This window comes from Apteryx rowi, unplaced genomic scaffold (genome assembly GCF_003343035.1).
Source record: "Apteryx rowi isolate R43461 unplaced genomic scaffold, aptRow1 scaffold_88, whole genome shotgun sequence".
NCBI classification, from domain to species: Eukaryota; Metazoa; Chordata; class Aves; order Apterygiformes; family Apterygidae; genus Apteryx; species Apteryx rowi.
The window spans coordinates 292-12,328 of NW_020451182.1; the positions used below are offsets into that span (position 1 = coordinate 292).

General features: G+C 45.4%; 1 protein-coding gene across 1 annotated transcript; it reads right to left on the reverse strand.

Moving 5' to 3' along the window:
• Positions 1 to 1,523: 1,523 nt before the first annotated feature.
• LOC112977937 (dihydrolipoyllysine-residue succinyltransferase component of 2-oxoglutarate dehydrogenase complex, mitochondrial-like) lies at positions 1,524 to 7,985 on the reverse strand (the record flags this gene model as incomplete). The annotated part of the gene is made up of 9 exons (XM_026090879.1): positions 1,524 to 1,637; positions 2,344 to 2,429; positions 2,729 to 2,884; positions 3,711 to 3,822; positions 4,526 to 4,581; positions 4,894 to 4,968; positions 5,327 to 5,382; positions 6,499 to 6,547; positions 7,949 to 7,985. Coding segments are annotated over 9 exons (729 nt in total), but the record flags the coding sequence as incomplete, so codon positions are not given.
• Positions 7,986 to 12,037: the final 4,052 nt, after the last annotated feature.

A 12,037-nucleotide genomic window follows, 5' to 3' on the forward strand; every position in this document is an offset into this window, starting at 1 on the left:
GAGCCACTGCTACCGATACCAGTGTGGCACTGCAGACTGCAACACCAGATGCGGCAGGGCCCCAGCATGGCTGGGCAGCCCCAGCAGAGTGAAAACAGGGGAAATAAGAGCAGAGAAGATGCAGGTGGTGACCACGGCAAAAGGCTTCACCCACCATGCAAGTCCAGTGCCGGCAGGCACACCGCTGCCTCTGGCACACTACTCTTTAGCCTTGGGAGTAGAGTGAACATGAAAGAAATCTTTCCAGATGCTATGGAGGGGGATGCTGGCCCACCCACAGTCCTCAACCAGAGTAGTGTTTCCCCACTGCTCATTTATCAGAACTGAGGACGTTTACAGAAAAGCCTGTGGCTATGAGCTCTGTCTATTCTGGGCTAATACCAGTTGCCGTGGAATTGCACTGTCCGGCCCTCCCCCCTCCAGAGACCTTAAGTCTTTGAAGAGAGTTTCAGCAAGGGGCAGGGGTCTCCATGGTTTAGAGTGTTTGTTTTCCTGTGCCTAACCTTGTTTAGGGCTAGGATTACTGCCCAAAGACATTAGTGCCTCCCAAGACACAAGGGCTGCAGCAATGAGGACGAGGTTTACTATGAAACTGGCTCATTATGGCTTCCTCCTTTCAGACATTGACCCCCCATGGGGGGCAGGAGGCCCCAGCACAGGCCCTCACGAGTCAACAGCACAGCAATCAATCCAAAACAGATTATCAGATGCAATGAGAACCCACGGCCAGCGTAAAGCGACACCTCAATGAGCCTCTGAGAGGAGATAAAGCTGCAGCACTTCCCTTCCAATCAAGACTATTTTGCCAACCTTACTGTTCTGAGACCCAAATATTTACATGTTTTGTCTTAAGGAGCAGAATAGGATTTCACAGGGCAATTTGATTTGGGCACAATTTCCCCTTAATGCACTGTAACATAAGCTGCCCACCCTCCAAAGCCATTAGTGAGCTCAGTCCATGCAAGCACTTGAGACCAGAGACCCCCACCCACACGGAGGGGACAGTGAGGGATGCTGGTCTGCCTCTGGAAAGCTGCACCATCTGACAACATGGGCCTCAGACCTGTGTAACGCTCACCTGAAAGGCTGATAAGCCCAGAGGAACCAGCTCATGGGAGGCCAAATATGCCTACCTCCAAAAGCAGTAACCTGGAGGGGTGGCAGAAAGCAGATGCTACATGTTGGTGTCTCCTAATAGCCGGTATACAAGTGACACTAATCATGCCTGCTCTTCTGCTCAGCATCTACCAGTCCTCAGCCAAGAACTGCACAGATGAGGAACGAGGTTGCGCCCTTTTATGAACAGCAGAAGACACCCAAGGAGTGAAAGGCCATTAGGAAGTTATACACCCCTCATACTGCAACACCAACATGCCCTGATGAGGCTGCACAGACATCTAAGGCTGTACACATCTAAGGGGCCCCAAAAGACATCGTGCCAATTTCTCCAAGGAGAATCAGCAAGGTCTTGGCTACTATTTAAGATGACTGCCTGCATCTATTTCTACTTGTAAAGGGGGAAAGAGGTCTGATCCTCACCTCATATCGATTTCATTGAAAGTGGTCAGCATGGCACAAGTATTTTGAGCCTCTTTCAGACGCTGAGCAATACGCTGACGCATCCTGTTCATTTTCACCTAAAAAAAAGCAGAAGATGCCTGAAGTTCATCCAAGGAACAAAAAGCACAAGAACATCAAAGGCATCAAAGGGCCTTTCTTCCCATCTGGCTGACTAGCAATGGGTGCCTAGGGCTGTTTTCACTCTAGGTCTCCCTGAAGGGTATGACAGGTTGAGGAGCTGATTTCACTATGGAGCTACTGAGCTCAAGAAACAGTTCCCTTGAAAGGCACAGCTTAATCAGACTGAGGTAGAGTTACTTCAGACCTATGTTCCCAGGAACTCCAGGCATAGGTAGGTTTCCAGCACAAGGCTAACGAGAGAAGAGCAGACTGCTCAGAACAGTCAGTGGGAAACACTCTTAACACTACTTATTCTAAGCTGCTCAACCATGTTCTCTTAATGCATAAGGCAGCTGCAGCATCCTCAGCCTTTTGCTAAGGGCTTGTGGACAGACCGAGCAGAACACACTGAGCCTTCTGTGCTCAGTCACCAGAGCTCAAGACAAAACTTTTGTCTAGAAATGACCTGCATCAAGTCAGAGCTGGCTCTTCCTCCACCCTACCCCCTAACTGGTACCCTCAGGTGGAGCATTTCCCCATCTGTCACAGCCCCACTGAGCTGGGTGTGAGCACATAGATATGGACATATCCAGAAAGCTCAAGGTTTATCCCAGAACAGGTTGCTACCCAGCAGTTGGTGAGGCCCCTATTCCTGCAGCTTACCCTATGCTCTGATCTGGCACCTTTGCTGGGCACTGCCTCCCCAGGAGGGGCTGCCACTGGAGCTGCAGCCGGCTTCACCGCAGACACTGAGAGTAAAGAACACATCTGTCAAAAGGTATCAACCACAGAAAAGCCCAAGCCTGATCACAACACCTTGGAGCAGAAGACCCATTTGAGCCCCTTGCTCAAGCAACACAATGTGTGAGCAGTCTTGAATTGGGCTGGGCAGTTCCAGGCACAGCTAAGCTCTCCAGTCCAAGGCATGCAGGGCAATAATGCAGGGAGGCCTTCACTGTGAACGCCATGTTTTTTTGCTACCTTTAACTTTGCATACTCTGCCCAAGGAGGAGAGGCTTGAAAAAGCCTTGGATGGTTGTTGCCTCACCTGGTTTACTGTCGATGGGCTGAGCTGACACAGGGGGCACTGGTGGCATTGTAGTAGGAATTGGTTCTGCAGCAGGGGGAGGAGCAGCGGCAGCTACAGGTTCAGGGGCTGCAGGAGGAGGAGGGGCTGCTGCTGGTTTGGCCTTGGCAGGAGCAGCTGAAAGACAAGGAGAAAAAACCCTTGTAAGTGCAATCACAAGATGCAACTGGAGCCTCTACTGTCAGGGATCTCTGAGTCCAACCAACCTGGTAAAAGTTAACCCTCTGACATCAGAGTGCCTTTAGGTATTCAACACTACTGAACTGACAGGAGCCACCATAAGAAGATCCCATGGTGAAAGCAAGACACAGAGGTTTTACTCCTTTTAGCACACCTGAGCATGCTGAAGTTTGCAGAAGAACAATGGAGAAACCATTAATACCATACAGGCACATGAGAAAGAAACTCTTGTTTTACAACTCAGTTTATATTCATATTTAAATTTCCCATTTCATTTGTGCACGTACAGCAAACAAGATTGCTCCTCATTCTCACTGCTTTGCTCCCAGTTCTTGTTGGAGAGCTTGGATATTTCAGGAAATGACTATCTGATTGCATGTCTGCTCATGATCATCCACCATGGTGCCTGCACCTACTTGTTTTATCTCATCAACTCGCTAAGTCTCCTTACTGTGCAGGAGACTGGATGCTAAAGAGAAGCAGGTAGAAAAGAGAGTTGTGCCAAGGGAATTCTCAAAAATTAGTTTTAGCTTAGTGCTGCAATTTCCTCCAGAGGCACCAAAGGGAAAGTTTCCCCATTATGTCAACTAAAATTATGCTTCTCTGATGGGCAAATGAATATGAGTATATCCTTCCAACTGCAGAGACAGATGGAGGACACATGTAGCCTGCCTCAGGATTCCCCCAAATACCTTGTTTCTATCTTCAGAAAAAGGCTGGAGGAAACAGGAAAGTGTGAGCTCATTATATGTTCCTGGCTTACCTCCAGTTTTCCTGAGTTTGAAGAGAGGTGTGCCCCCTTCCACTTTGCCACCATCTGGAACCAGAAGGGCTTCAATCACACCAGCTGCTGGGGCTGGAACTTGCACTGATGTCTGCAAAAAGGAAAATCAGTGAAACCCCGCTCCAGCCATTGGATGGAGAAAAGTGCCCAAGAGAAGATGCCAGTATGCACAGATATGCATTGTAATTTGGCACAGACAGCAGCTCTGTCTCACACCATTTCCACCAGTTTTCATACCCTCCACCAGGTTTTTGTGCCAATACTTAGAAGTTTTCGGAGAAGCTGGCAGTGTGATGTGTAGCCTGATCTTCCTGCTCCAGGGCACAATCCAGAACTGACTTGCTGCCAGCATCTTCCTGACAGCAACACTGGAAACAGAACTTGGCAGGGAGCTTTAGCAAGAACTTTACAGCTTAAGATTCCTTCAGATAATGAATAAACTTAAAGGCTAACTTTAAAACAATATGAAGACAACCTATGGCACTGCAGTTTTCTCCTGTTTAAAAACAAATGGGTTTCCCAGCTTAGAGCTCCTGAACTGGAAGGATGAATAGAACTGCATCTCTCACAAACATCAACACCATCAAACGTATGAGGAAAGGAGAGTTTAATTAAAGACAAACTCTCACTTAATGCACAGCCAGCATTCATACTAAATGAGAAAAGCTCTTCTCCGTGAACGGAGCAGGAGACACAGGCAGGGCCTGCAGGCTCTAGGAGCTCTCAGCTGGAGAGGAGCCATACAGGTTACTCACTAGAGAACTAGAAAAAATTTTGGTCCAGAAAACTCCTACCTTGTCTGTTTCAATCTCACACACCACTTCATCTTCCGCCACTGTGTCTCCAACAGCTGAATGATAGATATGAAGACCACTGTGAGGAGGGCAGTGTGCTCTGGCCTCCCCTCTTAACCCACAGCAGTCTCCCACTAACCCAGAATTTTCTCACCCCAGTTCTCCACAACTTCACCACAACAGGAAGGTACAAAGGCAGTAATTGCAATCCTTACCCCTCAGGAGAACTGCAATTAACCCTTGCTGCCTCATTTGTCATGCTGACAGGCATAGAGCAGGCCTTCAGCCAGCAAACTACAATTCATCCCAGAGCTGTCCAGTGCAGCAGCAATGGTGCTGAGAACATCAGCAAAGAGACAACTACTTACCTTTCTCCCACCTGACATCTCCTTCTGTGACTGACTCTGCAAAGGCTGGTGTGTTCACTGTAACCACCTCATCCCCTGTGAGAGATTGACAGACAGACAGGAATGCATTCAGAGCTCAAAACACATGGCATTGCTTCATTCTTGTCACCAGGATTCTGCTGGAAGGGGGTGGTCAACAGACATAAAATGTTGGCCTTCTCCTTGCTTCAACACTGATTAACATTTAAACACAAGAGAAATTCACATCTGACTGGAAGTCACATTGTTGCAGAAATACCAGACAAAATCTTTATGGCCTAGGGACATAAACCCTCAGCCATCCATTGAGGCAGGACATCAGTGAGACTAGACCAAGGATGGAAGCTTCAGCTGTTGTCAGGATAGCAAAAAGTAGCACAAGAGTCATCCCACTGACTCCTTACTCTTTACTTACTATGTACTGCAGTGGTTCTGAAGTAACGGACAGTGAAGACACTGGAGCTATTTACTCTGCAGAGAAAGAGAAAGAAATGAACACAGAAGAAAAAGCATGTTCCCCTGGGGGCTACCAGCACCAATCTCAAGTGCAGTTTACATTTGCTTGTTTAACTGATCTGAAGGCTGCTCAGCTGTCCCAATGTACGTATTTGTTCCACAGGACTCCTACTTACTGGTTCAAGCTGCAACAATCCCACTGAAGACCAAGGAAACATTACAGCTTACTATTGCTAGTGCTCTCAGAAATCCAGTGAGAACTGACACTTACAGAATTTTAATCTAGGGAGATGCTCCAACAAAAGCCCTGTGGTTTGAATCCTGATAAAAGGCTGACTTAGCCAGCCCGCCCTACACCTAAGATTAGTGCTGTAACAATTTTTTAGCCTCTAGATCAGGACTGTCATCTCTACAGGAGTTGTTAGACTGCTCCAAAAGGAGAAAGCATCACCAATGCCTATGGCAACCCCTCCAAGAATCAGCGATTTCTCTCCATCATGTCCCTTCACAGGGAGTAGTAATCCCAAGCATTTCAAAGAATGCATTTCCACCTGCTGCCACAACATCTGGAAAACAGAAGCATACATGCTTTAACATTTCTTCTAACGCAGACTACAACACTTGGTGCAAACAGCCCAGCATTTCAGGCTCTCATGGATGTGCTCTTAAGGCAAAAAGATTGCATTTGGGGAAATACCAAGATGACCTCAACAATGCAAACTTTGCCATGTGAACAAGAGTTCCCTGAGCCATCCCACTTCTCCTGCAAAAGACCACATTTTCACGTGTCCAACAGAATTCCTGCTTGGAGGCCAGCATTAAATATTAGAGCAAACAAGATTTGCAGCCAGATAAAGGATAAAGATCAATTTATCACTGGTCTCCTCATTTCTGTCCCTTCCCTGCCTCAATACCTGGTTCCAAACAGAGCTTATTTGCCTTAAACACGCCACAGTTCCTTACCTGCAAAAGCCAGAGAACCCAGATTTTCCTAGGACTAGCTTCAAGCTCCTATGATGTGCACAGGGATTTCATGACAGCTGAACCAATCCTGCATCCCACTCCCCAAATGGTATCAGGGCTAGAGCAGCCCCAGCCCCTACATATCACAGCTTTCCTGTGGATACTTACACAAGCTTCCTGCTGTTGGTGTAAGCCAGGCCCTGGTTCCCAGCCACACCTGTGAATGAGAACAGTGTTACCCCACAGGACCATTATCCAGCCATCCAGTCCCTAAAGGTCCTTGTCAGGTAAAAGAGCACAAAGGGCACCACTGCCATCCCAAAAGAAGCCTGGGACCAAGTGGGGTACCTAGCCACACAGACGCACCTCAGCACCAGTGACCCTACCAAGACGCTTGCCAAGAACAGCGGTCTTGTTTTCATTTAGATTTACAGATTGGGGGGGGGGGAGGAGGAGGAGGGGGGAAAGCTATACCTTGAAGCTCATAAGGATAACTTTGAAGAGAGCAAACAAAGCAGCAGCTACTCCAGTCAGAAAAAAAACAGGAAACAGCTACGAGGGATACGTCCAGGACTGCTAAAGCTTCATAGCTGCTGGTGAGTTATCCCCACCAGTATAAAGGGGTTCCTAACAGGAACAAGGCCTCAGTCACATGACTTCCAGGAGGCACTCTCAGGAAACCTCACAATCATGTGAACAGCAAAGGAGGAAAAATATACTGAAAACAGGGTGCAGGGCAGAGTAGCAAGCTACCATCATCTCTCTTCTCTGTCCACTCCCTGGCCCAGGAACATTTCTTTTTCAAAATTCGCACAGGAGAGATTCAGTCATACTTGTATAGCTTCTCAGAGTTTCACATACCTCACTGACACCTTCCCATACTGCTCATATGCCCCGACATTGCAACTTTTAATCACACACTGAACTCCTGTCCTTTGCCTCTTTTAGGGCACCGGGCATATTTCCAAATTGATCTTCAAGAGAGTCAGCATAGCAATCAGAGAACATAATTATCTCAATTACACAAGCCTTGCAGGAAGAACCATTTTCCCACTTGATTTTTTTTTTTTAAAAAGGTGGTATAACTTTGAGACCGTCCCCAATTAAAGAGCTAATGCTGGGACTGTAAAACTGGAAAAGGTAAGCAGTTTTAATTTGTTCCTCAAAGCAGAATCAGAAAGGAGTGAGTGGTGTAATGCTATATAAAGACAGGATGGCTAGGAAAAAGAAAAAAAAAAAGCACTTTGGGGGAAATCCAGTTTAAGCATAGAAGAGGAGTTCAAAGATACACTTGATTTGACATTTGACTTAACATTCACCCATCATTTTCAAAGGATTATTAGAGAGCTATTCCCTGCAACAGCATGTGTTTCAATCAGTGCAATGCTTGAAATACACGGTGCTGCTGCCTGTGAAATCTTCATTCTAGCTGAATGGTTCAGCGGCATTTAGATTAGGCAAGTGAGGCACTTGCAAAGAAACACACAGCTCATTTCACCAACTGTTTCTTCATTGTATGATTGATAGGAATAACCCCCTATCAAACCTATTATCAGTTTCCACAGTCAGCTCTGTTCTCTCTAGGTACTTTGAAATGAGATAAAAGCATAAGACTCACCAGACAGAGAGCATCTTGCCAGCGTACAATTCCCCTGTCAGAGAGAAGAGGAACTATCAGTCTTGCAAAAAGGCAGACCACCTTGGAAGGATTTTGTTTTTTCCAAGAGACCTGGACCAGAGATGGGACTCATCATTCACATGCTCCAGACTACCAGCATGTTACTTTCCTAAAGCGTGCTATAGGAGGAGAGGGCGAGAGCATCTTTTAATACCCTTCTCTTTGCTTTGCTTCCTTCCAGGATACCTTCCTGTGAAATGATATTAAACCTGATGTATTTGTTTTTTAGTTGTAGCTCCTGCTGTTCTGACCTTCTCATGCCAATGTTCCTCTTTAAGAAGGAATAGATTTCTAAAGGCCCATTCATTAAAATTTGCTATGAATGAGAGGGTCAAGGGTACTGGACACAATGAAAAAATGTTCCAAGATGTTTACTCCTAAAGTCACGAAATCCAACATACAGCATCTGTTTTGTTTGTTTAAGGTTGTGGAGCCTTTGAACTCCAGAAGGCCAGATTTTCCCTCAACGGCAGAACTCCTAATGCCTTCAGTGAGACAGGAATTCCACCTTCTGGTGACCTTTCATTTAATACCCACATAATCATTGACCGCACCTCTAACTCAGCATAACATTCCTCAGAAGTCAAAGACATTTCAAGATATTCCAGTTTCTTTCCTTATTGTTATAATAATAACTTCCACTGGCACCAGACCTCAGATCTGGAGTACCTAAAAACTCTTCATAAGCTATAGCAAAATACCATTTTAACCATGATTAAAATGCAGTCAACTCTGGATTGGAACAACAGCGGCTCAAAGCACCCTCATCCAGTAGCCAAGACAAGTGGTAAAAACTCTATTTTAGTCAGATCTTCAGCTTCTGAATGAAGTTTGTGTAAAAACCTTGACTTCTGCTTCACCAGAACAAGCAATATGGGATATAACTAATCTTAAACATCAAAATAATTTTTGGAGATGCATGTGAGAAGACAACATAAACATCAAGGGCCAATGAGATATTCAAGATTGTTATGCAGTCTACAGGATTAAGTGCTGTAGAACAAAATACATCCCATGAACATTTCATATTGTGCAAATTAGCAATAGTTCTGGAATTGGCACCATGGCAGTTCAATTATACAGACTTCCTGATGGGTTTACTGTATCATGTTATTTGGCTTTTCAGATATTAATGTACAGTCAACCCAGCTATCTATGGGCAGTTCAGCAGGGCTATGGATTAACCATACCAAAGATGCAGGCACCCACGCTGACTTGCTGCTAAGCCAGCCTGGGTCTGGCAGAGCTCATTAGCTCTAGCACAGCACCATGCAACTACCCTGCTTCTAGGCCCAGGACAGGGATCAGTGAGCCTGGACTGACACCAGCTTCAAGCAGCGCCTGCCGGCAGCCCATAACCAAGGTCTAGTTTGGGAAGGGAGGGAAGGGAGCACTGCACAGACTTTGCAGAGTCATCATGAGCCCTAGAGAGCTTAATCTTGTTTCAGTGTTGGCCCTCTGCTAACTCGAATGTGGTTCCTGTAGAACCAGCCCTAAGCTGAAATCAATAAGACAGACAACTCCATATGGTCAAGGGTCTTTGCACCATGATCCTTAGCATGTATGTTTTAATCAAATTCTTCCCACTTCATCTGAAGTGTCCCAGATAACAGGAAGTTAATTACAAATAAAATATTAAGCAGCGTCAGCTCCCCTCTGCACATTAATGTTTTCCTGTATGCTTTATGAAGAAGAGGTAAAGGTAAACCTAGAGGTACTGGCCCAGACTGAGAAAGAAACAGCAGATTTTATTTATTCAGGACCAGTTTATTATAAGGAAAAAAAAAAAAAAGGCAAGCTTAGCTCTGTCCTACAATAAATGTTTGGGAGAAAACACATCTGCAGATCTCTTCCATGAGAAGTGCCAAGTCTGTGTTCCACAGCTGCTGCAATATTAAGGAAAATTTAGTATTACTCTAGCTACCCTTTTGTCTTTTAGGTAAGAAGAGAGAGAGAGGGGTTTAATGTGAGGCGAAAGTCACTAATGAAAGATACCGATACACCCTCTTCTGTACCTCTGTCTTATGTTCTTCAGAACTTCTTTGTGTTCAGCCCTTATAACCACAGTATATCAGCACATGCAGCTTGAAGAGGACATCTGACAGGGGTGTTTCCCATTCCCTTTTTCTTGAAGGAATCACTGTGACTGTATCAATTCCTCATATCACTTGCCTAAATCTGCTCTGTAACTGATCCTGAAGCTTCTTCAGTAAAAATGGAAAAAATTTCTCTCTCACTAACTGACATTGGTACTCTGGGTCACTTTAAAGACGCAGCCTTCACTTAGAGAAATAAGCCTTGGTCAAATTTGCTAGTGACTCACATACCAAGTGATTAACTTTTTCCCCAAGTTTCACATGATTTCTCAGAATTGTTTTTATACTGCTATTATGCCAAAGTGAGCCTGCCACGCAGCTTCCTAGGTCACACTTTTTAAGGAGCTGTCGCCTTCTACTATGTCACTACACACTGAAATAAATTATGTAATACATAAACTAAAGGCAGCCTGTAACCTAGGAATTTCTTCTCCAATAGTAGAAACAGGGAGCAGTTCAGGTAAGGATGCTAACTGAACAGAAGGAGTGCACAGTTAATTTCACAGAGCCAAGACAGAAGCCCAGTGCTGGGCAGCACTGATGACAGGCAAAGCAGCAATCAGTTCTCCAGCCCTGGCTTCTTAACAGCAAAGCAGTTAATAACCAGGATGAGCGCAAGCCTCTGCTACACACAAAAGACCCACTGCATTTTTTTCCACCGATTTAGACACAATTATATGTAGCATCAGAAGGCAGATGCTAAGATAGGACAGAGATAACAATGCTGAGCGGGTAAAGAATGCTGTTACTAAGACAACAGGCTGATAACTCCTCTAGTGTGCAGAGAGGATCAAACAGGGAAGAAAGTTTTTTTTTATAAACCCTTTCCCAGATAAACAGAACTTCATTCTCAAATAACTGAACATAGCTCCTGATCAAACTAACCTTCTTCAAAGGTTACTTGCTCCTCTTTGGGCTTCTTCAGGTGGTCTTTCAACACTGGGACCTCCCCACTGTAGTGTCTAACATACTCAAAAACAGGCTCTTCATGATTTCTATTTATCAACTCATGACCTCTTTTCTTTTTTACAAGAGTATCAAAATCCAAATGTCCCTTCTTTACCCTTTTTGTTTCTTGCTGACTCAGTCCTACACTCTTGAACTTCACACATCTTCTGATTTCACTTCTCCCATCAGAGGTTTGCCAAGTTCTGGCATTTCTTTCTACATTTGCAAAAAAACTGCATCTACCCTGTCATCAAAACTCATTTCCCATGTCCCTAATCAAATGGGATCCAAATGACCATCACCACCTTGACTTCTCAACTTACCTCTTTTCTAGAGCTTTCAAAAAAAAATTAACTAAAATTTTCTTCCCTGCCTAGTGCTCAGCTATGTCTGTAACCACATCTTTGTCTCCTGACTTCCAGACTTATTTTGTAAAAGGTTTGAATACTCCACCTAGCCTTCCTCCCTGTTTTGTATAGTTATACAGCACTACTGAGAACAGACAAAAAGGAAACATTGTTAAAATGTCATTTAGATGAGCTTACTTTAAAATGCACTACCATCAATTCAAAGCTATAAAAAAATCACATTTGCTATTTAAAAGAAAGACTGGCTAGAAGTTAGCACATCATGGGAAATGACTGGCTAAGAATTCACTGAAGCAGGCTGGCTCTGACTGCTAGACTCTCCTCTGCAAGTGCAAAGAGCAGGTTACTACTGCTCACATCAGTTCAACAGCTAACTTTCAAAGTGGAGAAAAAGCAGGAATTAAAGAAGAGCGCAGAAGACAGTTTGTTTGCAACTTCTGCACAGAAACGGCCCCGGGAGGGGGAGACAGTTTGCTTGCGGGGCGCGCAGGGAGCGGCGGCGGGAGGGCTCCCCCACGGCACACGCTGCGCCCGGAGGCGCTGACAGGTCAGGGCCGGGGCCGGGGCCAGGGCCAGGGCCGGGGATACCGGCACGCACCGGCGGCCGCGGGCCCGCG